The sequence below is a fragment of the Phragmites australis genome, chromosome 13 (genome assembly GCF_958298935.1).
Source record: "Phragmites australis chromosome 13, lpPhrAust1.1, whole genome shotgun sequence".
NCBI lineage: Eukaryota > Viridiplantae > Streptophyta > Magnoliopsida > Poales > Poaceae > Phragmites > Phragmites australis.
In genome coordinates, this window is record NC_084933.1 from 28,535,488 (window position 1) to 28,560,937 (window position 25,450).

A 25,450-nucleotide genomic window follows, 5' to 3' on the forward strand; every position below is an offset into this window, starting at 1 on the left:
CCGTTGCCTACCAACAACAATTCAGAGATTCTGCTGGTGGTTCAGACTTCAGAAACCTGAAGTGTGCATTTTCTTTTTTCTTTTTATCAACATGTGCTCTGCCATTCCAGATACCGGATCAAGAACCAACAGAGAAATTGCCAAACGCAGCGACATGCGCCCATTCAGGCATTCGCGTACGCCACCGCTAAGGGCTAAGGTAAACGAAAACCTTTCCTAAAGAAGGCACAGAGAGAGAAAACAACCACACCAAACAGAGCAATGCATTATGTACTGAAGAGCATGACGACTGATCACCGTTAGCTTCTGTCCCCGCAGCAGCAACGCTGACACCGCCACACCGGCCATGCACACTCATTTCATCACAAAAAAGGACTTCATGTTTTCAGGAATCGGCGGCTAACTGGATGGATAAGCCGTGTGTGAGTGTTCAATGAGGTGGCCGAAGAAGCCTCTAGGTACGGTGGCACTTGGATGGTAGAATTTTCCGGATAATGTACGTGTCACTAGTTCTTATGCAACCCACATGCTATATGCGCATATGGTGGCAGTAAAAAGAATAGCATGACGGCATGGTGTCCAACATGCAGAGTTTGTGCCATGTACATACGGTGTCTGATTTGCAGAAAAGAGAGCAAAAGGAAAAAAAAATCGAGATGTGTAAAAAGATTTAATGAAGCCTGTCAGACAACCTGTGAGCCACCCCAGCCAGGTAGACCAAACCGGGAACGATCCTCTACAGCACCGGATCGAGCATCAGAGCTCTGGTCGTGGCCGTTAATCACGCTCTGGCCCACAGGTCATGAGTCATCAACCAAGCTTTAGTGCTTGTCTCCTTATTAGTCAAGGATGCAGCAGTACGATCCTATAGAACAGATCCTGTTCAAGTAAGGTCGTGCTGGATGGTACAAGGCTCCGCTTATAAGCCGGTTGTGACGCGACAAATCTTCCGAGGTGGTATTTGTTTCGCTACGCGATGGCTCTCCCCGAGGTTTAGGCCGGGCGGGTTCAACTCATGGGGTAGCTCTTCGTATTGGGCCGCTGGCCTTTCTTCTGGCAAAAAACGGCCCACAATTCGCTATCCTGACTCGCGCTCGCTGGGCGCGTTTGTTTCATTCTTCCTTAAAGCTCAAGCTAAAACAAACAGCATCGAACAATCAGCTTGAAAAGAATTAGTTTCTCCAAATCCAATGTCTCAATCCACGATCGGTTCTTACAAAAGCCACAGAAAACTTGTCTGGTAACATGGTGTTAAAGGGAGTGGGCGTTAACAAGCATTAGCAACAGCAGTTTACCACCATGTCTGTCAACGCAGATCCACTGTCTCATACGCTAGCTACCAGGCTTGAGAGATCTGCCTCTCGAAATGTAGCCAGAATTCTACCATCGATCGTCGGCATCGTGGGATCATCAAGAACTAGGTCTGTGTTGCTTAACATTCGACAACCTCAGCCATTGATAGTCTGTCGTCCGGCTTTTCCTGGACGCAGCGCAGAGAAGCCCAACCTGGATGCAGTTCTCTGGTGAAGTAGTTGACTCCTTGTCTCCCAGCTAGTCCTTGTATGCGGGGATGCTACCCGGGTAACTTGCCCTGGAGTAGTTAATTTTAACACTGTTTTAGAGATAGAAAACTAAGTGAAGAAATTTAAGGTATGACACTGAGGTGTCATGAGCAACTATCAAGGTAATCCTCTTGGCAAAATGAAGAATACACAAAACAGTGGCAACCCTGATGTTACACTAGCCGAGCAGAGTAGATGGAGAGTAGACAGCTGATTTGTCCTAAAGCTTTCCCTCCTTGAGGAATGGGTCTGAACAAATGAAGGGTAATGAACTGTTAGGGTAGGGTTTCGTGCTATCCTTGTTCGCCCTTCAAGTCGGGTTAGGGCTTCGTGCGATTTTTGGTTCGTTCGATTTGTCGCGTTAGGGTTTCGTCCGATTTTAGGTTCGTATGATCAGTAGCAGTTATTTGTTTTGATAAGCTCTCTGGGTTGTAGAGATCGTTTGGTCCCGTCACAATCGTGGGCCTGTTCCTATTGTGTTCTAAAGCCTTCATATGAATCTGGTAAACTGCTTGGATCGGATCATGTGCGATTGAGAAATCTATTAGATGCTCTAACTCATCCCTTGGCTAATTGTTGTACTAGATATTTGTTGGTAGTCTGGTCCTGTAGATGCAATTTCCAGTTGATAATATGTTCTAGCTTAATGATTTGTTTCGATGAGCTCCTACATCATGGATTCATGTAGAACTGATTAGTGCTAAATTTCTTCACTAACTTGCAGTTGATTGAGTCTGTTAGTTGCTGGAATTAGGTGCTTCCGTTGTGATTTTGTTTTGTCGTTCAAAGACCAGGCTTGTTATCTAGCTTCGCTAAACAGTAATTGTCTACATGTCAGTTGCTAGTTTGGTGCTTTAATTACAGTTACTGGTTGATGATATATTCTGGGTAATTTGTGTGTGTGTAGCTCTTGGATCATGTAGCCTCATTTGGAAAATAGTTTGTTATCTAGGCTTCCTATACTGATCCCTTGTAGATTCAGATGTCAATATCACCCTTCCATGATTTGTACTTGTGATGTCCTATTACAGATGCAGATCTTCGTTAAGACCCTCAGTCCCTCACCGGCAAGACCATCACCTTGGAGGTCGAGTCCTCGGACACCATCTATAACGTGAAGGCCAAGATCTAGGACAAGGAGGGTATCCCTCCGGACCAGCAACGCCTCATCTTCGCCGGCAAGCAGCTCGAGGACGGTCGCATCCTCACTGACTACAACATCCAGAAGGAGTCCACCCTGCACCTTGCCCTCCGCCTCCGTTGTGGTCTGTGACCTTTTGCTGCGATGCAGCATTAAGTGTCCTGATAGTAGACTTTGTGTCACCGTGCTACTATGTCGGTGTGCAAGGCCGTGTGAGCTTTTTAGGTTGTGAAAACCATGTAGTTCTAAACAAATATTATCCATTTTAGTACCGTTAAATCTCTGGTGAATCTATTGCTGCTCTTATCTCTTTGTTTGTGTGTGTTCTTAGATGCTTGATTGCCATGGGCTTTCTATTGACCATTGGTGACACCATTTTTGTTGCTAAATCTTGTGCTTCTGTTGTTTTTTTATATCAACCTCTGATGTTGATTTATCTTGTTTGCATGAAGTTTCGAGGCTTCAAATTTGAGATACTATTGCAGATCATGATCATGTACCTTGTCTGGTGCATGAGAATTCTATTTGATACTCTTTTGTAATATAAAGAACTTGTAATATTTGTTCATGGCGTGCTCCTTGTAGGTTCACCCAATGTCGTGCTACTAGTCTTTCCATTAACGTAGCTGCAGGACTGCAGGAGGCGAATAACAGGCGTGCTCCAATGTCCTGGTTTTACCTTTTCCCTTTTGCTATGTAGTGCCATGAAATCCCAAGGTCCTTGACTTTGCTATGTCACACTGCTATGGACACATGTAACTCGAAGCATTTGTTATACACCTACCGTATGATGCTATCTCATATCTAGTTTTAGTTTTATTAAAATGATGATATGGCAATTATAATTAGGACTAGCATTTTTTTCTCATTTAGATACACTTCTATGTTTGCCTGTACTTGGTCACTTTCTGCAGTCCATTTAACTTATGCTATGCTATTGTTCACAATTCTCACTTAAATGGTAATATTCCTTGATGAGCAGCTAAAGAGTGCTCCATCTGAGAAGCAGACCTCGAGTCATGTACTGCACTAATCAATGGCTATTCCATGGATAAGAAGCCACAGTTGGAGATGCAATGAATCTCTTCTGTGACTGTGATATTCACCGTAAAGGTTTAAAGATCGACCTTGTCCTGTTAAGCTCCTTGCATGGACTTCGTGCTAACACCTAACATTGCATCATTCAGATTCAGGAGACAAATTTATGCTTATATGTCCAAGAAGCAGCCTATGGGGGGTGGTGTGGCAGTGGACAAAGGCACAAGAAGTATTTCCTATGAGCATCTTCAACTTTCCTAAATCTCAACCGACTTCTCAACCGTCTACTCAATTAAACAATGCGCAGCCATCCATCGTGTTCCTTCAGTGTAAGTGCATCCTTGTGAATGTGAGGGTTATGATCCTTGTGAATACACATCTTGCAACGGTTCTTGTTGTAGTCCTATATTGTTTGGACAGTTGTAAGAACTATGGGTCTGGGAGTGCACATTTGATTCAAAAATTTTAGTCAGTATTTCACATTTTTTAAGGGGAAACAGTAGGGGAAACCCCTACTGTGTTAGGATACTTTTATTATATATAAAGAAAAATACAACAAACTGTACAAGCCCCCAAAAAAGGAAACAGGAAAAAGAAAAGGAAAGGAGGAAAAGCTATACAATAGAGGTGAGCCAAGCAGAAACAAGAAGATTCAGAGACTCATTCATCGTGTGACTTTGCAGAATAACTTCTTTTTAAAAGGTTTTCCTAAACCTTTAACAGGAAGGACAGTAATTTTTATTAGTACTTTACTTGCGTAAACTCTCTCTTTTCTTAGAGAAGCGCAGGATTCCCTTTCTTCCCGGAAATCTTTTTTCTATCCTTGATAAGTAGGATTCATTTTCTGAAGATTAAATCATTCCTTTGTTTCCATATATTCCATGCAGCAATAATAAAGACAGAACTGTAGGGGTTTCACATTGGTTCCATAGTTTTGATTGTACAGACAGAACTGTTCTCTCTTAATCCTTTTCTTTTTATTCAAGTTGTCTGCATCAATTTTAATTCCCTTAAGAAAATTGTGAGAAACATACAGTAGATAACTAGATATGCAGGAAGTTACCGAACTCCGTGTTGGTATGAATGCTATCTTATAACCAGGTTGTGATTTTCCGTGGAAATGACTGAACCTATCGGTGTTGAGTGAAGCAGTCATGGCCCGAATTGTCTTATATACTCTAACTGGCGTTGAGTGAAGCAGTCACTGCAAGCCACAATGGGTCAACAGAATAGTTATGTATGATCTGTTAATGGCTTGGACTTTAAGTCTTGAACAACTAAAAGCCATCACGTTTCAGTTACTCAATGAACAGTTGAATACGTCCCTTTCAAAAACAGTTGAATACATTGTCCAATCCATGCGCTTAAACACCAGGTCGTTGTTAGTTTCTTAACTTGGTTTAACTTGTAAATTATCTTTATACTCACTAATTGTGATCTAAACACAAAATTCGAACTAAGTTTGTAGAAAATATGGGAGAAGTTTGCTTAAATTTGTGGAAAATTTCATTTCATCAGTAGCAGGTGAATGTATAGTCTGACTGATACACCAAGTTTGCTCAATCATGATAATTGATAGGGCATCACTTATATATAACTAGCGCATCAACCTGTGCGACTGCACAGACTAGAAATTTAACTTACAGCTGAATTTTAGATATTTGTGTTAATAATGGTTGTATGTTAAGATACATCAGCTATTTATATTTTAAATATTAGAATGTAAAATATAAATGTAATTTTTATTCATAATATTGGAATCATATTTATTATTTGTGAATAGATCTAATTTATAGTTTTCATTTTATGTGTTATGCAAATTGATTTTTATTTGTTTCTTGATTTTTTTGAAATTATTATTATTATTAATGTCGTCACCGTATCTCATATTTTTTTTTAAATACATTATAAATTCTTTGATATTACTTTTATGTGATAATCTGTAATATGTTTGCGTTCTGTTGTTTTAATTTTGTAATGTTTGATTACACGTATATTTAATTGGCATATTTTAATTGATTTAGAAAAGTGTGTTTATTGCTAACGTAACTAAGTTGGAGTTTGCTAATGTAATCTTGTTGGACAAAGGGTATCTATAAAAAAAAAAGACAAGGTAAGAAGTAGTCTTAGAGTTGGACTCTATGATTTATTTTTTAATTTTTTGTTTTTTCTGGTTGTTAATCTATGGTTACAGTTAGTTAATCGATCAATTCGACGGTTGGATGTTTTGCTTTTTTATGAGATTTTCTAGGATTTTTCTAGGATTAATGTGGAGGCACCAAAAGAAGCCTCCAATTAGTAAATATAAGATTCTTTTACACAAGTCTGTTTTTTTGGCTTCGGGCTTGAAAATGTGTTTTCAATACACCATGCTATCATATTTCTCGAGTTATATATACGCTTGACTAGACCTAAATTTTGCTTCAAAACGAAGTAGTATTTCTGTATACCAACTTTGGTACTACACCAACTTGATAAGCTTAATCATCAACTAGCGCCGATCTTATCTTGGTTATCTCCATTTTTTTACTTGATGATTTGCTTCTGTGAGATGAGCACAATCAACATGGATTTGAAATGCCTTTTCCTCAACTTTATTATTGAAAGATAAATAAATTTTCATCAATAGATTGTTGCTTCAATATATTGCCATAACTGCCTAGTGCTAACAGAGAACTAATTTTGTTGGTACGTTGTTGTTTGCCTAGGAACTGATAATGCAGCAGACATGTACAATATTTCGTGGTGTTAAGAACCGGAAAACAGACGTTTTGAAGAGGGGTCTATTTGGTAGAGCTCTTTTTTATCTGAATTTTTTGTGATAAGTAATTCTTTAATGAAAATGATTTTGTAATTGAAAATAATTCTCTAGGATAAACTCTATGGAGTAAATGATTCTGTAAAAAAAATGAATCAAGAGAAGCTAATTTTTTCAGCTAATAGCATTTAGTTTATTTTAGAGTATCACTCACAAAATCATTCTGGGAGCTCTGCCGAACAGGTCCGAGAAAAGGCCACTGATATTTTAAATACATTAACTCCTTTAAACTAGTAAAGGAGATAGAAATTCATCTTTTATTTCTTTTACTTTCCCGTGCGTGAATTAGATTTTCTTCAGACCGATGAAGGATAGAGTGGCAATCCGTAAATTCTACTGAGAAAATCATTCGGTAGTAAACCATGTGCGTCATCTTGAGAGTGTGGATTACACAAACGCACGAGCCACGAAGAATGCCCACCATTGAGCTATCACTTATGTGCAACGTAAGCAACTGAACTATAAAGCAGGTTGCAAGTCCTAGTTCACCTCAAAGATCATCAAGAAAGCAACTCTCTAATCATACCTAGTCGCTTTACATCACTCATGATGCACAGCGTGCTTTTCAGACTCTTCTTCGGATTTGCCCTTCCCCTCGTCCTACGAGCCTCATCATTGCAACCCAATCCATCAGGGTTGACGGTTGGCTTTTACCAGTACACATGCCCAAACGCAGAGGCCATTGTTCGCGATGAGATGGCCAAGATCATCTCCATCGTCCCCAGCCTCGCCGGCCCGCTGCTTCGGATGCATTTCCATGACTGCTTTGTGAATGTGTGTTATCATCTTAGTCTTCAGAAGAAGAAGAAATCATCTTAGTCTTTTATGAACTGTTTCGGTTGTGTTCAGAAGGTATGTGACTGAAGAACTGTTTGTGCTATGCTGCAGGGTTGCGACGGTTCTGTTCTGCTGAATAGCACACCGGGATCGCCGTCCGAGAAGGAGTCGGTACCGAACCTCAGCCTGCGAGGCTTCGGCACAATCGATCGTGTAAAGGCTAAGCTGGAGCAGGCCTGCCCTGGAGTGGTGTCCTGTGCTGATGTTCTGGCTCTGGTAGCAAGGGATGTCGTTGTACTGGTAAGAGCTAGCAGTCCTGTTCATTAATCTTGGTTCATTCTTTAAGTAAGATAAGTTATAAGCTTGGAGGAAGTGACCGGAATTGGCTTGTTCATGTCGAAAATGGCGGTAAAATCACACGGTTTTGACTGTCGTTGATTGAATTTGACCATCTTGCACATCACTGGCTCTCTCGCTGCTGATAATGACTGGAGCTGAAATGGTGAACTATAGTTAAGCAAGATCCTTTTTGCTCTTTTCAAACAGACCAAAGGTCCTCATTGGGATGTTCCAACGGGGCGGAGGGACGGGAGGAGATCGGTGAAGGATGAAGCTTTGAACAACCTCCCTCCACCCTTCTTTGATGCCGGTCGGAACCTGTACCAGTTCTTCATCCCCAAGGGCCTTGATGCAAAGGATCAGGTGGTTCTGTTAGGTAATATACTATTCTTCAGGAGCTAAACTCGATCCATTATCTTTAATAAAAAAGGGTACTTAGATGATTGACAATGCTGCATCTCCCACTGGTTCTCTGTTCTTTTAGTTTACCTAGGCTGTGCTGATCCCAACAGATCTGTAGGAGTAGCATTCTCCAATAAAGGCGATCATCTGTAGCACTAATTTTAAGCAACTTGTAAATGAAAGAAGGTAGCGTGTGCACGTACCAGATCGGCGGATATGGGGAAAACGAGACTACCTGGTTCTTAGTCTAATTATATGACATCATACTGTACCTTTGTGAGAACCCACTTTATTCTGAAAACAAATATTGAAACTTTTTTAACAGAAAGTTGTAGTAGTATATTGTTTCCTGTCCAGCACAATAGACATCAGTAGGAAAATGAAGGGAGAAGAGAAATCTGTACTTCACAGCAAACTAAGAAATGCTTTAGCACTTTATTTCTAACCATTTATTTCTTAACGTCTTGCTAGTATAGAGACCGGAAGTTGTATTTTCTTCGTCTGAAAAAAACATGTAAAAGATTGACATGCAACTCTTTGTTAGATGAAATTGACATGCAACTGAAAACCTCTCATCATGCGAATTTGCAATGATCCTGACTAACATGTTTACCATGCATGTTAATTATTGACGTCTGTCTCATATACGCATGGTTACTGAGACACTTGACTTGTTCATCCGCAACAGGTGGGCACACTCTCGGGACCTCCCACTGTTCGTCCTTCGCCGACCGGCTCTACAACTTCACCGGCACGCTCATGCCCGACCCGTCGCTCGACAAGCGCTACCTCCCGAAGCTCAAGAGCAAGTGCGTGCCAGGCGACGCAGCGACGCTGGTGGAGATGGACCCGGGCAGCTTCAGGACGTTCGACGCGAGCTACTACCGGCACGTCGCCAAGGGCAGGTCCCTCTTCACCTCCGACCAGACGCTCATGAACGACCCCGCCGCCAGGGACTACGTCCAGCGGCAGGCCGCCGTTGCCGACGCCGGTACCTACCCGGCCGAGTTCTTCGCGGACTTCGCGGCGTCCATGGTGAAGATGGGCAACATGCAGGTGCTCACCGGCGCGCAGGGGGAGGTAAGGAGGCACTGCGCCTTTGTGAACTAGACGCGCGCCGGCGCGCGCGTGTAGCTCCGTTAATTCGTGTGACCGTAAGAAGGATTACTAATGGTTAATTTCTTCCATGTGTAAAACTGGCGTGTTAAGTTACAGGGTGTATGCATCATAGCCTTCCTTCATTTGTATTATTGTGATGTCATCAAATAAACTGTTTGGTTGATCCAGTGACAAAATAATGGCGTGTGCATGCTCAAGTCACGCAAGAACATAGTTGTAGTTGTGGTAACCATTTTTTTTTTTGTCACGCTTTTTATATTTCATACTCCCGTGTTAACACGTTGCCACATTAAGGGGAAGGGGTTCAGGGTGCTACCTGATTGGGTGCTAGATTTAGAGGGAGACTAGGGGTGGCAGCTAGACTGGAAGTGGGCGGAGTTGGCAACGTGTATAGGTTGTTGAAGAAATTGCGTCGGGCGAGTGTCAAGAGGAGGCAGGCGTTAGGTTTTATCAGTGGCTCACAATCGTCGTCTGAAAAAACAAATAAAAACCAGCGTATGAGAAAAAAGCAACACCTTTTTTATCATGGGAGTGAATTTACTATGCCAACCAATTGAACATTGCTGGTATTTCTATTTATCAGCTGTAATAATAGGAAACTTGAAACATGCTCTCTGAAACACTTGGCGAGTAAAGTTTACCTTGTGCATTGGGTATCCATGAAGTGACCCTATCCAATGGATGAAGCATAAGAACTCGTTAAGCTACCTCCACATGGACCACGTCCACGTACTGGTCAACCTCTCAAGCCTATCTCGCACTCCTCCCAGGTGCACTTTCCACCCTATTGCCTTATCCAGTAAAAAATGTATAAGCGTCACTACATTCTTCGTCAAGATGCTATATCTTACATCCACATGCACATAGCAATGAGACCAGATCGAAATTACCACGGTAATTTTTCGATGTTATGTGAGTCAAGCACACGCTATTACGATGCCGGTGCAATAATCCTCCATGGACCATGGTGCAACGTTGCTGGCTTATTATTTACTTCAATCTTTTCACTACCTTTCCTTGCTCCTACAATCCCAACTGAAAGAACCAAGAAAGTGCTCGAATATAACCTACACCAAAGCACGAAGAAAACTGCTAGCTCGTCTAGCTATCATGGTTTCCTCTCCTTTTGTTCCTTCGGCTCTCTTCAAAGAATCATCATGCCCGCCAAGCAAAACCACAACAAAATTTAACCTGTGTCACGTGTACTTGGACGGCCATGCATGCTAATGCGTGCGAGCGCGCATACAAACAGAGGAAGCATCCACGCCGCAGGTACGTCGACCATGCCGCCGACGACTACCGCCACGGGCTCCGTCACGAGCCGCACCCGCCCGCTGCTGGCGGAGCGGTCGCACCTGACCCGCTGCACCAAGCTCCTGTGCTCGGCCTTCCTCACCGTGCTCCTCCTGGCCGGCGTGATCCTCTTCGTGGCCTACCTCGCCGTCCGCCCGCACCGGCCGCGGTTCCACGTGACGGCCTTCTCCGCCGCAGGCATCCCGTCCGGCGGGCCGGTGGTCCTCTCGGGCCAGCTGTCCGTCCACAACCCGAACCACGACGTCGCCTTCTTCTTCGACCGGCTCTACATGTCGGTGCAGTACCGCGGCGGCGAGGTGGTGAGCGACCAGGACCTGACGGGCGGGCCCCTGTACCAGCCGCCCAAGTCCACGTCGCCCGTCGCGTTCCAGGGCGTGGAGGTGGCGCCGGCCACGGTGGGCGGCCAAATGGCGCGGGACGCGGCGGATGGAGGCACGGTGGCGGTCACGGTGAAGGTGCGGTCGAGGATCCGCGCGCGCCTGGCGTTCTGGGGGAACCGGCACTGGCACCCGCTCCACGTCAGCTGCGACGTGGCCGTGGGGCCCGACGGTCAGCTGCTCCCGGAGTACCAGCAGAAGCGGTGCAGCATAGACTTCTTCTAGGAGACCAGAGAGGCGATAAAGTACAGATTTAAGAACTGGCCGTGTGATGCCGTGTGGGTATGTGATCTTTATAAAAAGTACGGGTGGCATTCGATCACCATGAGCAGAGCAGCCATGTACAGTGTAACGGGTATTCTTTCCTTGCAAGTATGGGCGAATCTTCCATTCGATCATGTCCATACAAGACGACAATTACTCGATTGCCAGTAGACTCCACAACATATCACAAAAAGCATGTGTTCGACATTAGCCTAAGCTAGGTTATTGGGCCAGAGACCCGTCAATACAGGCATAATAAAGTCTGCAACTGCATCAAGCAAAGGGCAAGGACTGATATATACACATCTCAGCGGAAAACGAAGTCAGCAGGAGCTACCAAATCTCTGGTGCACCAACCCTGTTCGGGGAGTTGATCACCGACGGAGCCATCACCTTTGGTCGAGAGCGCCATTGACATATATACATAGACTGGTCGAGGTCTTCCGGCGACGAAAACTGCAAGCCACCTTGGTACTTCACTGCAGCATGGCATGCACCCTGCCGGGATGGGAATCATCCGAGTCATCAGCACATCATTAGCTTTTATGGCGCTAGCAGAAACTGGGTGATATTTCAATGAACCGAGCTTTGCGCGTCATACAACTAACACTGCTATAAGTGAAGATGTGAAAAATAAAGTGCCTCAATTGTCTTGATACTAGGACTGAACAAAGTATAGGATCTTAACATTTTATCTCATCCAATCTCGAATACAAACAAGTGCCTCAATGGTCTTGATGCTTAATGTACTGTGGTGCTTTGGAATTACTGGTCCACTGCTACTGAATGCTGCTTCAGAATGAACAGCAGATACTGGGATCGCCAAGATGTCCTGTGCGATTGTTGCAAGCGTTGGGTACTTTGTGGTATGACACATCCACCAATTTAAAATATCAAAATCATCCTTCCTCGGAACTAGCCCATCCTCAAAGTAATTGTCAAGTTCTGTAGATATCTGATTGCTTGCTTGTTCATTGAGATGTTGATCCCAATCTTCCAATGAATCATTATCGACTGCATCAAAAGCTTCAGTACTTGAAGCATCTCCATTGGGCTGATCCATAGAGTTACAGTATTCATTGAAGAGTTCCCGGATTGTTTCACGTATGGCAGATAAGCAGCTTGCTGAATTTGTTCCAAAAGCTCGTTTCAGACGAAAATCAATGAAACTGATTTTGAATCTAGGATCTAGAATAACAGGTATTGACAACCACAAGTATGAATTTTGCCAATACACATTGAACGTTTCCTGCATCTCCATAACCATTGTAGCAAGTTCTCCGTGCTCATTTGATGCTTCTTCTTGCAAAACTGTCCTCACTTTCCATATCTCATTGAAGTATATATTTGCTGTCGGAGAGCTAGGGCTAGAAATGACTTCAATAACACGATAAAACGTCCTCAAAATCTTACAAATGGACTCAACAACTCTGATATCTTCTGGAGACACCACTTCTTCAGAAGGAAATGACTTCTTGAAATGCAAAAGAACTTCAAGCCTAAAATAAAATCTGTGCCACCACTTAGCATCTTCTTGTGGGCACTTCAAACTCATCTGTGAAATGACTTCCAGAAGCTGTTGTTGGGTCAATGATGAAGATGTATGCGCCACAAAAAAATCGGTTACCATGTCACCAACAAGGCGAAGGATATTTTGCTGCACTTTGGAAACAATACTGTTAAGAATATCATCCACACAAGCAATATTGTATAGCTTGCCTCTGAGAGGAAGGCACTTCTTCTCTACAAGTATTTCCATCAGCTTTGAGGTACTTGCGTCATTCCTAACCTCACCAACAGAAGTCAAGCTCAAAAGCTTCTGATCTAGATTCCAATCTCTAATGGCATCCCATATGACAATGTATGCTCCACTTTCAGACTCTGGGACACAAGCCTCCTTACAATGTATCATCCTTTCCACATCAGTAGGTGAGGACAAAAACATGCCAAATTTGATTATCATTCTGCGAACCTTCCAGTCTTCATCAATAAAATGTGCTGTCAAACAAAGGTAATTTACTGTTGGCTCAGCTCCATCAGGAGTCCAAATGCTTGCTGACAGAGAGACACGCCGGGAGGAAAGTGCAAGTTTATCCTTAAGATTAGCCTTTTCCTTCTGAAATAGAGCACAGCAATGTCCTTCCATATCATTATGAGAGAGTGTGTTAACCATAGGGTTGAGGTTCTCTACAAATCTTCTCATTTCTTCATGCTCTACAATTGACAAAGGATAACCATGCGAAGCTATCATTCTGGCTAGCTCTTGATAAGCTGTTTCTTGACCAACCTTCCTTGTGCCGATGTCAGTCATCGTGGTCATAAATGAGGTCCTCTGTATCTTCAGGCTTGGAAAATCTGGTGACGGCAAAGGTTGATGTGCCGGCACCACTTGAATGGGCCGGACTATAGGGGAGGTATCGCCAGAGCTACTAGCCCTTTGGAGCTTGCTGGAGTATTCTGCGATCTGAACCTTCCCATTTGTCAAGGCAGGTGAGAGCTCATCTTGCTCCCTGGACTTCAAATTAGGTAGACTAGAAGGGTAAAACATACCCTTCTGATGACTGTAGCCCCTTCCACTTCCTGCTTGACAGGTCTGAAGATGTCGACTTAGATGGCTTCGCCCCCCAAACTTATTTGCAGTGAGGCGCTTGTGGCAGTGAACACAGTCTGCAGCCTGGAGTTTTCCCTCAACATAGATAGGCTTAAACTCCTTCCACACCTTTGACTTGAATCTGCTGGGAATTACTAAGTTTATGTCCTCAAGTGTCTCTGTAATAATCTGGTTGACCGGATCATTTGGTGTCATCGGGTCATTCTCATTCTCATTCACCAAAACTGTACACAAAATATGGATGTGTCACACATATGCCACAGGTAAACTGTTTTTAAAAAAAGGAATATCTAGACAGCTAGATCCTAAACTACAACACCATGCTAACTGGAACTGAAGAGCACTTATAAACTCAACCAAACATCACGAACCAACTAGTAATGCACAAAGTCTGAACAGGAGAAAGCGAAAAATACCATATCGGAAGTAAGAATCCTTCTGCCGCCGCAGCGCCACTTCCTCCTTGCCCGGGCAGATCTTCTGATGCCGCCACAGATGGCTCGTGCCGTTGGAATCCTTGCAGCTCATGCGACTGCGGCAGTACAGGCACTCCGCAAACTGAACCTTCCCATTCAAGAAGATGGGCTTGTACTCCTCCCACACCTTGGACCTCTTCTTGTGCTTGTACCTGAACGGGGTGTGCACCCCCTCGAATGCCGCCTCCATCTTCATGCTGTTATTGTTATCCTCCTCCTCATGCTCGTCGGGATGCTCCACAACTTGCTGGATCATAGGGTGTTCCATAGCTGCACACGCGAAGTATCAGACAAGAGGATACGATCACCAGCATGCGGCTAACTACAGAATGGACAGAGCAGAGCATACATCTGGAGCAAGACACACGAAACAACCAGGAAAGAGCAAGATCTGCATACGCGTAGTACTCGGCAGTAATCACCAAAGCTAATGGATCACGACACAAGCGACACACTGTGAGCCCAAATCGCCGGAATACACGCGCATACAGGCCGCTAGAGCAAGAAAATTGAGGAGGAAATCCGAGCGAAATCGCGGCGCGGTGGGTACCTGGAGATGGAGAACGCTTGGGGAAGCTCGCGGGAGGGGATCGAGACTCTGGGCGGGATTAGGGCATCGAGTTGGATCTGCGGGCGGGCGGGCGGGCGGGCGGGCGAAGCATGGGCAAGGGTAACCCAGTTCGCTGACTCGGGCCGAGAATGGGTTCATCCTGGGCCCACGTTGTTCAGATTCGGAGTTGAACCTTATAATGGGCTGGCTTGTCAAGACATATTGGGTACATGGGCGGATGGGCCTCGGCTCAATAGGCTTACATTGGGCCCAGCTTTCGATGTTCCCCTCTCCTCTGGCATTTATTCTTTGGGAGCCCTGTTTAGATTTTATTTTATTTATGGGTTTTGGATCCTGCCACTAAAACTGGATTAGTAGATAAAGGAGAAATCACACAAAACGAAAGCTGGCAAAATCAATCTCGAACTGACAAAAGAAGTGTAAATATATCACTTTGATGAAATTATAAACTTCGATTTTAAGTACATATGCTTGCACAGCATAAACACCCAGGAGGGAACGTTTGTATGCGCAAATTTTTGTGTGTGCACATTATACATACAAATGGCAATTCCGCTCTTCCAAATGACTTGTTTGATTGTAATGCATTGCTACATGGCATTGTTTCAGCTACAAAATTTTCTTCCACTCCCTAACAGATTATTCCAACATGCTTGGGATAAAGGCTCTGTTGTCGTCGTCGTCGTCGCCCCTAACAGATTCTTCCACCCCCCCCCCCCCCCCCCCACACACACACACACACCTCTACCTTTATACACCCCTCAAGGAACATATAGAAATGTACACAAAAGATTAAGTGAATAAGCCAACAGGAAGTGCAGCATTAGCCACCTTCCAAGTATAGGACAGAACGACCCTGTACTGTACCCAAAAAAAAACATGTACAACTCAGATCAAAGTTCTCAATCGTGTCACTAAGGATTGCATGCCCTCGAGCTTTTCATTCAGTTGTCTGATATCCTCAGCGCAGTTGTGATCTTCCCTCGTGCTTGCCTGGGAAATCAGTGTCGCGCATTTGGCCTTGGATTCAGAAATTTCGGCTTGTAATGAGGAAATTGTTGCTTCCAGTATGTTTTTCGATCCCAAACCATCTGCGATTGCTTGCAGAGTTGGAGTCCTAGGAGTGCCTATGCTGCCAAAACTGTTCTGCCTGCTGAGCCTCCTGGGAGAGAAGATATTGTCCATGCCACCGCTTCCTGTGACAGCACAACTTCATAAAGACATTTGAATCCTCTAGAAAAGGGCACTTGCAAACCTTTTTTTTCTTGGTTAAAGCAAGCTGTAAGCGGAAGGGGAGTGAAAGAACATAAACAGGAAACATTATGAGAGCTACAACACTGAGAACCGTGAAACACGAGCTTGCCCTTCGTGATGCAAACTTAGTATAAACCTTTTAAATTTGCAATATCGTGGGTTCTTTTAGGAAAGAGAAAGCATGTCCTGTAAATACTCTAATAACCTAAGTTACTTGTGGGCAGCTCCATACCTAGGTTTCGGAGCTGTTCTATAGTTCCCTGGCCAAGAGATTTGTCAAGCTTAAGGAGACGAAGAATTCCAGCAGTGATCCTCCCCATCGCATCAGCTTCAGATCTGCAAAGCATGGCAAGGTGCTCTAGTTCTTCTTTTGTTGCAACTGCCTCGATCTGCACTCTCATATGGGTAAAATAGTTAGTTAAGTAAGCAGATTCAAATTTGAAACAGGTTTAGAGAAGTAATTAAGATGTGTTCATACCGGTTCTTTGACAGAAAATTTGACATTATCCATTGTCCACTGGGCACCATCAACCTCGTCTTCGCCAATAACCATGGATGCTTCAACATCAACACCTTGGTCACCAACAGAATTTGCATTATTAAATTCACTGCCCATTTGATGAGTGTTTGATGTTCCTTTTCCAGTGAGTTGATCTCTCAAGCGAGGTTTTATTGCCTGTAAACCTTCAATTCCAACCTGCAAGTACAGGGTATCACACAACTGGACAATATTGCCAAACTGAAATAGAAAAAGGCATGGCAGTCACGTATGTTGTACCGTAAAGCATTCCACTGGAAATGCCTTTTTGGGCAACACCTTTTCTGTGCCTCCCAAGTTAAGCCGATCACTGCTCTTGCCAGAGACATGTAGATTCCTGAAGGTTGAATGCCAACATTTTTCTTCTCTACTGATAAGATCACCACGAGCAGAAAAACAATCTCCTACTTCTTCTGTTCCTTCAAGTGCGAATAGCCAATTTCTAAGCTCAATTGACACATCAAGATCATCTGGCACCCCGAGGTCAAACTTTGAATTGTGGCCATCAACTTTGGACCTTTCATCTGTAATTTTAGGGGAAAGAGGAGAAATTCATGATTAATGCACTAGAAAAGCAGCAAAGTGAAAAATAAGAGAACTTGGCCTGCATCTGAAATAAGGACTAAATCATTTTCTTCATACACTATTTCAATAGTAATAGTTACTGAAGTTGGGTATGTTACAGTTAAGAAAGGAATCGCATTCTGGACTGAGATGCAAAGGAGACATGTCGATGGATGGTGGAGAATGAACAATAGTTATTGATCTCAAATCATGGATTTTGTGAATTTAAACACAATCATAATGCGAAGAGAAGTTAGCATCGGCTCATGCTAAACTATGTAGTAAAAACTATCCTGGGTACCCAAGAAATGCTGGATATACCTATCTTATTATCACATCTCAAATCTCACAACTGAGCACAAGCAATCAAGACTCAGGCATATAAACAAAGTTTACCTGAATTAACGAATTAATTGCAGTAATTAATTGGCACGGATGCAAGCACTTACCTTCCTTCTCGGTGAGGTGAGACGATTTGAATAGCTTCGCAAGTGGGCCAGAAGACAAATCCTTTAATCCCCTCAAGAGGCCTTCTCCTGGACCGCCATCAGGACCCAGGATACCAAATCGATGCAGCAAAGACTCAGTGTAAGTCATTCCACCTCCAAGACGAACACCAGATACCTTAGCTAATACATTCAAGCTATGGCACTCCATATCCCGCATGTCATAAGGCATTACATGGGTGATGTTTATGTCAATAAATTGAGCTTCTTTGGCCTGGTGTTTGCTCCGATGATCAACCCAAAAGACTGCTCTCATCTTGGAATGCCCATTTTCATGCAGCACAATGTTGTGTTCACCTGTCACTGCAGTGCCATTCTCACAAATCATAGCACTTTCTCCTTCCAAGCAGTTCACTGAGACAGTTCTCCACATCAAGTTAGTTGTGACTGCAAAGGCACCACCCAGAGTGCGATGAGAAACTTTCAGGAACAGATGCTCTCCACCAAACTGAACCAAGGGCATATGTAGGTCACTTGTTAACAAAGATTCCAAGAAATTGAGCTGGAGGTTATTCAAAGTTAAGCTCACAGCTGTATCACTTGGCAGTTTATTCTCAAATTTGTCAGCTGATGATTTGCTCGTCTCAGACCTGTTACCTTTGCTGACCTTTGAAATACGCTCTGCAACTTGACCAAAGTAAGTATAGAAACCTAAGACAAAAAACAATTGCTCAACTGAGGTGTTGGACACAAACTGTTCGAAAGCAACACCAATTCTCACAACACCCTCTGGGGGTGGCACATCCAACAAAGGGCTACCATCTGCTGTAACCATAGCTGCCTCAAATCGGATGTCATCTAGTTCAATACATTTCCACAAATTTGCAGGGGAGTCCCTAATTGCTCTCTGTCCATTTGAAGTGCTAGAAGTTTCAAGCGAGAGGCTTAGATGAGAAGCCCGAGTAGCCCACTTCATCTGACTTGCATCAACAGGTTGATATTCCCATAGAAGGAAGCAAGCTGGATCTCTATCAAGGTTTAGCAATGCACACTTTGTCGATGGTGACTGGCAGAAGTACAGGTCTTCCACATGAAGTCGTGCACCTGAAAATGATGATTGAGGGCTTGTATTCTTGGTTCCACTGCACCTTGTGATTTCCTCAGCATCTAATGGAACAGAGAGATCAAACTCTTTAAGTGAAAATGTCAGGCTGTTTATTGAAGAATCAGGCAACATGGAACTGCGATTGGGCACAACTCCATCAGCCAAGAATGAGGCAATTCTTAAGCAGGACTGCTCCTGGAGGGTTACCTAAGAATGACGAAGCAAAAGCAATATTAATTAAGCAGAAAAAGGCTAAACGAACATGCTTCATTGCTAATGTAAAGAAGACAAACCGTAAGAGGCTGGCATGTGATGACAGTTTTTGAAGCAAACTTTGGAGGTGATGGAGAAGGAGTGATCTGAAGACAATAGAGGGAAAACAAAGGAACTCCGGCAGCGAATTCTAATAGTTGATTCCCAAATGGGTAGATTGGAGGGCAAAAATTTTGACCTGAAAATCAAACTATGAGATCAGACTCAACCATATCATGGATACCTAATCTGCTACAACAATTAGAAATAATTAGGTCACCGAAGTCAGGCACAGGCGGAGGCTCTTGTGAAACTGCTTGCATAGACGGCTGTATCAATGTGCATGGAGGGCGAGAAAAGGTGTCCCTGCAGTAACATATCTGTACATGAGGCACAGCAAAGGTTCTTGAATTGATCCGATAGCTCAGCTAGATCAAATATTCCCTTATTTTAATTTAAATTAAATTTTGCTATTTTTTACATCATGAGCACCTTGTGTAACCTAATCGTGTGCACCTTGAGTAACCTAAGTGATACAATTGTCCTCACTATGATGGTTTTATGCCATTTGATACTTTCAACATGAACAGTCCCGATATCCTATATTCAGCTTGTATGCACCCTGGGTAACCTCCGCAGTGCATTAATCAGACAATATTGGTTTAATGCCATTTGATACTTTAGACATGAAGAGTCACAAAGCCCTCAATTTTAGCAGGGAGTAAGTGAATGACTATAAACATCAGAACTTGTGCAATCTCTAGCAACAAGGATATAGGATATACATAGTACCTCAGAAACAGCCCGCCGACCTTTATGCAAGACAAGTTCTTCGAACTCTCCCCATCTGAAATGCTCGCCTTTAAGATAAATAAAAACATAAAATCAATTTCTCTGTAAGGTCAAACAGTCTAAATCAAGCATATCATCAGCGGAGGGTATCCCCAGTGAGTAAATCATAATACAAAATACAATGCAGTTAAAAAAAAATACCCGTGAGAAGAACAAAGACTGCATGAGAAGTTCAAGTTGAAACTCTGTTGGCACAAATGGTTTAACAAACAAGTCACTATAGCAGCACTAAAAGTACCATATTTGAAGTAATCCAGTGCTACTACTAACCAGTATCTTTAATACAGAGGAATATGTGATCTACAATAATGGACACCAAGGAAGATCCTGCTGCTTCTGCAAGCTGGTCAAAAAATAACAGAACGAAAAGGAATAAGGATACAAATAAATCCTATACCCACCATACTGCATGCAATGCAACGATAAAAGTACACAGAAGAAAAGGTAAACCTGCTGAGATTTTGGATCCACATCTCCCCTGTTTAGGCAAACAGATACTCCAGTCAAGAATCGGAGAAAAGCCCGTAAGCCTGTCCAAATATTTTTCAATTTTGAATTATGCAAACAATAATTGAAGTACTGGACAGAATGGTCAAGCTTCATGGACAGGAACTGGTTACCAGGTTCACTTAAGGCAGGACAGACAGCTTCAGTAATATGCAGCTGAACCTCAAGCCCAAGTGGATTATTTTGTTCTGTCCGCTGGACCGTGATCTGATGGTCCATAGAAATGTGTAAGCCAAGAAGCCAGGAAAAGGGAAGTTCGACATCAAATGAACAAATCAATGAGTTTACACAACATATTCCAAAACTCAAAGCACTCACGTTAGCCTCCCCAGATATCCCTTCCAAAAATCTTTCACCGCCGAAGAACATTCGTTTCGCACCATCATCGTCTCGTTTGTTATCTTGACTGCTGGAAGAGTTAAATCTTGCATCGGTGAACATGTCAGGATGAGGTAATAGATCAACTGACAGTGATTGCCACTCCAATTTCTGTGAATTTTAAGAAGACATATGAGAGATCAGAAATCCATTTTGAGTTTTTGCAATAGATCAGTAAACAGTGAAAGCAGACATATGATCTTCTGGAATCAAGTAGGGGAGTATCAAACCTTGAAAACATAAATGAAACCTTTGTTGTTGGAGAAATCCCTTGCTTCTTTCAAATTTACTACCTATATGCAAGGCATTGAAATCAGGCAATGAAGCACAATCATTAATAAAATTAATTATAATTTAAAATTAGTATGAGTACCTGCCATTTTTCATTTGTTGTGTACAGTACAAGATCGCGAAATGTGATAGCTGCTAGTGGTGGTGACCTGAATAGAACGAAGAAATTAGGATTCCTGTTTCCAGGCGCAGCATTGCAGCAAAATCTACTTGGTGAAAAAATTAAGACAAACCAACAAGAACTGAGATATGCACAGAACCCATAAAAAAATAAGGGGCCAAAGTCACTGAAACAAAGGTTAATACCATGTTGCACCTCCTTGACGGCGGGCACCTCCATGTGTTTCCAGAAGCAGGTTCACAATACCTACTTGTACAGTCATTCCATCTGCAATCTAAGTCCGACATAGCACATTAAACCTCATCGCAAGTTCAGTTCTTGCAAGTATATTTTGCTTCGATAACTTTATGTATAGTCTAAAACAGGGTAATAGTCATAAAAGGGCAGAATATCAGGCATGAGAACAAAGAGGAAATATCAGATCATTGAGCAAATGGATAGATTGAATTTCAGCTATCATGGAACTGGCATTTCAGATCTTTGAGGAGCAGACTTGTAATATTAATGATTTTACATCATAAACATGTGGAATGTGTGAGTGGCTGTGTGCTGAACATCAAGCGCAAGGAAACAAACCTTATCAGCATAACCATATCCACTGCTTTTAGTTGCTGATGGAGATGATGCACTGCTAAAAAGGGAAGAAAATAATAGAAAGAACTACAATTACTGAATGGTCACACAATGGTACAATATCACAACGTAAAGAAATGAAATTACCTGCTAGGACTGGAAAGATTTTCAGAATCGTCCTTCTCTACAAGCACAAGATCAAGCTTATCAATGTTCACCACAATTGGCTCCACTTGCACATTTGACACAGATGGTAACTGCAGCGATAAACAAAAGATAATTTCGTTACTGAAACTACAAATACACGGTTATTAGCCATAGAGAATTGTCTAACTATTAGGCCATTTTTAATTTCAAACTCAGGCTTCAACTGTCAAGTGAATGCAAGTGTTCAATCTACCCGAGATGACCACCTAGCCACAATCAGCAACATCTGGACACCAAAAACACTAAGTCCCACCCTTCCCACTGGAAATTCCACAATTCTGACCACAGGTCAAAAATTAACAAGAGTGCAGCAAATTTCACACCAACGCCGAGCTGAATTCGAAGGAACACTTCATAAAATCATCATTTCATCATGACCCAAAATTATTCCACTTTAACTTTCCCAACCGAGAACTATAATGTATCACAGTGACAGTCAAAATAACAACTTCGCCACAAGTCTTTTTCTATCCACGAGCACAACTAATGTGCAATTTTTTTAAAAAAAATTACCCAAATATATGAAATTTTGACAACTTAGCAGCAGTATGGACAAACATCTACCACCAATGCGCCTTGAGACCCGAGAGAAAAATACAAAGGCAACTGAAACAAACAGAAGTTACGAGCCGAAAGTGGCGCCATTTTACCGTGATCTGGAGCTTCCCGACGCGCGCGGTGTCGACGGTGAGCGCCGGAGGCAGCCCCAGGCTCGCGTGCAACGCATCTCCATTGATATCTGCATACCCCCCAAATCACACCGGAATTAACGCCGAAATCACAAACCCCCATGAAATCGGCATCCGGGTGGAGGTTTTAGCGGGGCAAACGGATCCCACCTAGGTTGGAGAGCTGCGCAGTGCGGCCCTGGAGCTTGAACTGGTCGCGGGAGAAGGACTTGAGCCAGTACTTGAGCGTGTACTCCAGCGCCCGCGCTATGATCGACTCCATCCCCGCCTCCTAGAACGCCCCGCACCACCCCAGAGGCTTGTGGAGCGGCGGTAGGGGCTCCCCGGCGTCGGTGGTGGCGCGCCGCCGGATCGGAGGCGAGATGGAGAGGGAGAAAGAGAGAGTCACAGAGGAGGGAGGTGGAGGGTGGAAGGAGATGAGAAAGAAATGGTGGGCCCTTTTAGGTCTCAGACTGACACTTCCTTCTGGTTTAAGCTTTTTTTTATTTATTTCCTTTTTTCCTTCTTTGTGTAAGAGTGCCATTGGCTGTTTGGCCAACATTGCATTGCTGTGATTCTTTTTCTTTACTGGGGATCTATTTTGGGTACAGGTCAAGGTTAATATTGTACCATGGTTTGTTGATTTAGAGACGAATTCACCTTGTGTATATAGATAGGATGATACTGATTAAATTTTTGCTTTACAATGATTCATTATATATAATACTTTCTGGTTTAATAAGTATATAGATAGGACACCTGAACCACTAGCAGTTTAATCTGGAACATCCAGTTATTTTTGTTATGGGTTCACTCCTTGTTGATTTTTGGTAATTCAGTATGGTATCTTCATTGTTTGAGAAACAGATGAACTATCTGCAACAGAAGTGTTTGGTTAAAACTTTTTGTGGTAATTTAATTGTGTGGAAGTTCTAATTAGAAAGCATCATTTTTTATGGAGTGGAAGTAGTTCCTTGAAGCATTTCAAAAATAAGCTGATGATGTGAGCATATGTTTTAATAAATGAAATAGGCACTGCCTTTTAAAAAAAAATGATGTGAGCATCTTACCGTTCCTGATGTACCTTTACACCTCACTTTTCCCTACAATTATCCATTTTTAATTCCATATATCTCAACCCTATTCAAACAAAAGCGTATGATCGGGTAACCATGTTACTAACTACAAAAACAAATCTAACTGACGATCCACGAGCAAAAAAAGTTACTGAAACCTTCAACCAAAAGTAAGCTAATTCCGAAGCAATTACCAGTACTGTCAATCGCTGGCTCTACACGAAGCTTCATCTGACGGTAAAGCTTAATCAGCCTCGGAATCCACGGTCGCCTGCTCGTTCATCAGGGACAAAATCAAGTGCTCCCTGTCATAAATACATAATATTTTAGATAAAATATAGTGATCACTATTTTTTTATTAAAATATGTTTATAAAATATAATAAATTTATGATAATATGATAATATTTTTCAGAACAAATCTACGCATGTGATTGTAATGTTTCTAAAATAAATATTTTAAAAGATATTGTTAGTCAAAGTTATAAAAATTTGACTAAACCTTATAAAAACATCATGTTTTTAATGACAGGAGGAGTAGCTAGATTTATTGTACGGGGTTGGTTAAGTAGTTGGGTTAATTACTGTCACTGCGACACCGACAGATGGGCAGATCTGGACGTTTGTTCCCAGTGGGACCATGAAGGCAAGAACTGTGGTCTGCAGCACATGAGATGGGACAAAGTTTATTCCCACTCGCTCAACTCCTCTCAGTTATCAGGTTGAGAATAAATTAGAAGCAAGAGCCACGGTGATTAACTATGCTAAGCAAGGTAGAGAGGGACACTGACTGCGTGTCCCTACATGTCTGCTCACCTCTGTTCTACTGAAAAGTTGTTAAAACTTGGGCGATTTTATGACTGTGCAGGACCAAAGAACAGCTGAACTTTCATTATACCAGAGAGATTGGGAATTGCTGTGGACTCGTAGTGTAAGAAGGGTATCAGAATTTGGCTAGCGATTCTCTGAAGTGGAGTTCCAGCTAACATGTAGGCGAGTCCATCGCAAGAATTACGAAGATATATACTACTCGCAGTACGTAACTGTGAGTTGTCTAGCTCCATGCCATCGGTTCAGAAAATGTTCTGAACCATCGTCCTTTCCTGTCCTTGCTTGCTCCGTTGCATGATGCACCATCACATGTCAATTCAGTTGATCAGACATTCAGACCAGAAGACGATTAAGCCAGATTTGCAGCTTCAGGTTTTCCCAGATCGAGCCAGGAATCCAATGCACTGCACTGTCCTGCAGCAATCATAAAAGGAAAAGGAACGACGAACGAGGAAGGAGAAAAAGCCAGAAAACGGTTGTGGTTGCTTTCAGATGAGAGAGAGGGAGCTCAGAGTCAGAGGCCGGAAAACCACCGGCGCCCAGCTGGGCGACGTGCAGACATCGATCGCTTTGCTCCCACGTTGATCTTTCCCTGGATTCCCTAGCACACAAAGTGGCATGGCATGGCATTGGCATCCCAAGTTGACATGCTTGCTTCGTTCCCATGTGTGCTTGGTGGTGAGAAAGCGGGCAGTGAGCCAGTGACTCTCGTAAGAAAGCTGCTTTGACGTGTGAAGAATCTACTTCCTCTGTTTTTCAATACTTATCATTTTTATTATTTTATTTATTTTCAAATACTTATCATTTCATATTTTTTAAGACAGTTTCTAATTTTACCCCTATAAAATATCTCTTACCCGCCTATTTACGATATGTTCTAGAATATTTGGGTTGATTTTTAAGGATATTTTTGTTATTTCCCATTTAAAATTAGTACTACATTTAGTATGCCTTAGTATATGTGTTGGTCAAAAGTGAT

General features: G+C 42.8%; 4 protein-coding genes and 1 non-coding gene across 7 annotated transcripts; 2 read left to right on the top strand and 3 right to left on the bottom strand.

The window, feature by feature from the left end:
• Window positions 1-677: 677 nt before the first annotated feature.
• On the bottom strand, window positions 678-897 carry LOC133889891 (small nucleolar RNA U3). Its single transcript, XR_009903970.1, has one exon. It is a non-coding gene; the product is annotated as a small nucleolar RNA U3 (small nucleolar RNA).
• A 6,142-nt stretch (window positions 898-7,039) lies between these two features.
• Window positions 7,040-9,374, top strand: LOC133888816 (peroxidase 1-like). The gene is made up of 4 exons (XM_062329188.1): window positions 7,040-7,333; window positions 7,448-7,636; window positions 7,883-8,051; window positions 8,766-9,374. The coding sequence occupies exons 1-4, from the start codon at window positions 7,106-7,108 to the stop codon at window positions 9,185-9,187; spliced, it is 1,008 nt and encodes a 335-aa protein (XP_062185172.1). The 5' UTR covers window positions 7,040-7,105; the 3' UTR covers window positions 9,188-9,374.
• Window positions 9,375-10,348: 974 nt separating this feature from the next.
• LOC133888693 (NDR1/HIN1-like protein 26) lies at window positions 10,349-11,208 on the top strand. Its single transcript, XM_062329026.1, has one exon. It carries the CDS (start codon window positions 10,417-10,419, stop codon window positions 11,110-11,112), a length of 696 nt encoding a protein of 231 aa, XP_062185010.1. The 5' UTR covers window positions 10,349-10,416; the 3' UTR covers window positions 11,113-11,208.
• Window positions 11,209-11,778: 570 nt separating this feature from the next.
• Window positions 11,779-14,782, bottom strand: LOC133888692 (zinc finger BED domain-containing protein RICESLEEPER 2-like). Its single transcript, XM_062329025.1, has 3 exons — window positions 14,588-14,782; window positions 14,179-14,508; window positions 11,779-13,986 (listed from the first exon to the last, which is right to left on the bottom strand). The coding sequence occupies exons 2-3, from the start codon at window positions 14,504-14,506 to the stop codon at window positions 11,843-11,845; spliced, it is 2,472 nt and encodes an 823-aa protein (XP_062185009.1). The 5' UTR covers window positions 14,507-14,508; window positions 14,588-14,782; the 3' UTR covers window positions 11,779-11,842.
• An 806-nt stretch (window positions 14,783-15,588) lies between these two features.
• Window positions 15,589-23,009, bottom strand: LOC133888099 (uncharacterized). Of its 3 annotated transcripts, none has more exons than XM_062328216.1 (20): window positions 22,737-23,009; window positions 22,548-22,636; window positions 21,838-21,947; window positions 21,694-21,745; window positions 21,303-21,391; window positions 21,079-21,145; window positions 20,936-20,998; window positions 20,646-20,816; window positions 20,441-20,534; window positions 20,271-20,350; window positions 20,091-20,163; window positions 19,962-20,005; window positions 19,761-19,828; window positions 19,249-19,334; window positions 19,010-19,167; window positions 17,615-18,923; window positions 16,842-17,125; window positions 16,542-16,760; window positions 16,296-16,452; window positions 15,589-16,005 (listed from the first exon to the last, which is right to left on the bottom strand). In XM_062328216.1, the coding sequence occupies exons 1-20, from the start codon at window positions 22,846-22,848 to the stop codon at window positions 15,698-15,700; spliced, it is 3,633 nt and encodes a 1,210-aa protein (XP_062184200.1). In that variant the 5' UTR covers window positions 22,849-23,009; the 3' UTR covers window positions 15,589-15,697. The 3 variants fall into 3 exon arrangements, with proteins under 3 accessions (XP_062184200.1, XP_062184199.1, XP_062184201.1); XM_062328215.1 differs by having other exon boundaries at window positions 21,694-21,748; XM_062328217.1 differs by lacking the exons at window positions 21,838-21,947; window positions 22,548-22,636; window positions 22,737-23,009 and having other exon boundaries at window positions 21,303-21,384; window positions 21,694-21,729.
• Window positions 23,010-25,450: the final 2,441 nt, after the last annotated feature.

Bases quoted from the DNA above. Each gene is read 5' to 3' on its own strand.
- LOC133888693 (XM_062329026.1), top strand. From the start codon at position 10,417: ATGCTAATGCGTGCGAGCGCGCATACAAACAGAGGAAGCATCCACGCC.
- LOC133888816 (XM_062329188.1), top strand. From the start codon at position 7,106: ATGATGCACAGCGTGCTTTTCAGACTCTTCTTCGGATTTGCCCTTCCC. The intron at 7,334-7,447 runs GTGTGTTATCAT...GCTATGCTGCAG, and splicing joins TCCATGACTGCTTTGTGAAT to GGTTGCGACGGTTCTGTTCT. The intron at 8,052-8,765 runs GTAATATACTAT...CATCCGCAACAG, and splicing joins GGATCAGGTGGTTCTGTTAG to GTGGGCACACTCTCGGGACC.
- LOC133888099 (XM_062328215.1), bottom strand. From the start codon at position 22,848: ATGGAGTCGATCATAGCGCGGGCGCTGGAGTACACGCTCAAGTACTGG. The intron at 21,146-21,302 runs GTATTAACCTTT...CGTTCTATTCAG, and splicing joins CGTCAAGGAGGTGCAACATG to GTCACCACCACTAGCAGCTA. The intron at 16,453-16,541 runs GTATGAACACAT...ATGAGAGTGCAG, and splicing joins AATTTTCTGTCAAAGAACCG to ATCGAGGCAGTTGCAACAAA.
- LOC133888692 (XM_062329025.1), bottom strand. From the start codon at position 14,506: ATGGAACACCCTATGATCCAGCAAGTTGTGGAGCATCCCGACGAGCAT. The intron at 13,987-14,178 runs GTATTTTTCGCT...TTTTGTGTACAG, and splicing joins GGATTCTTACTTCCGATATG to TTTTGGTGAATGAGAATGAG.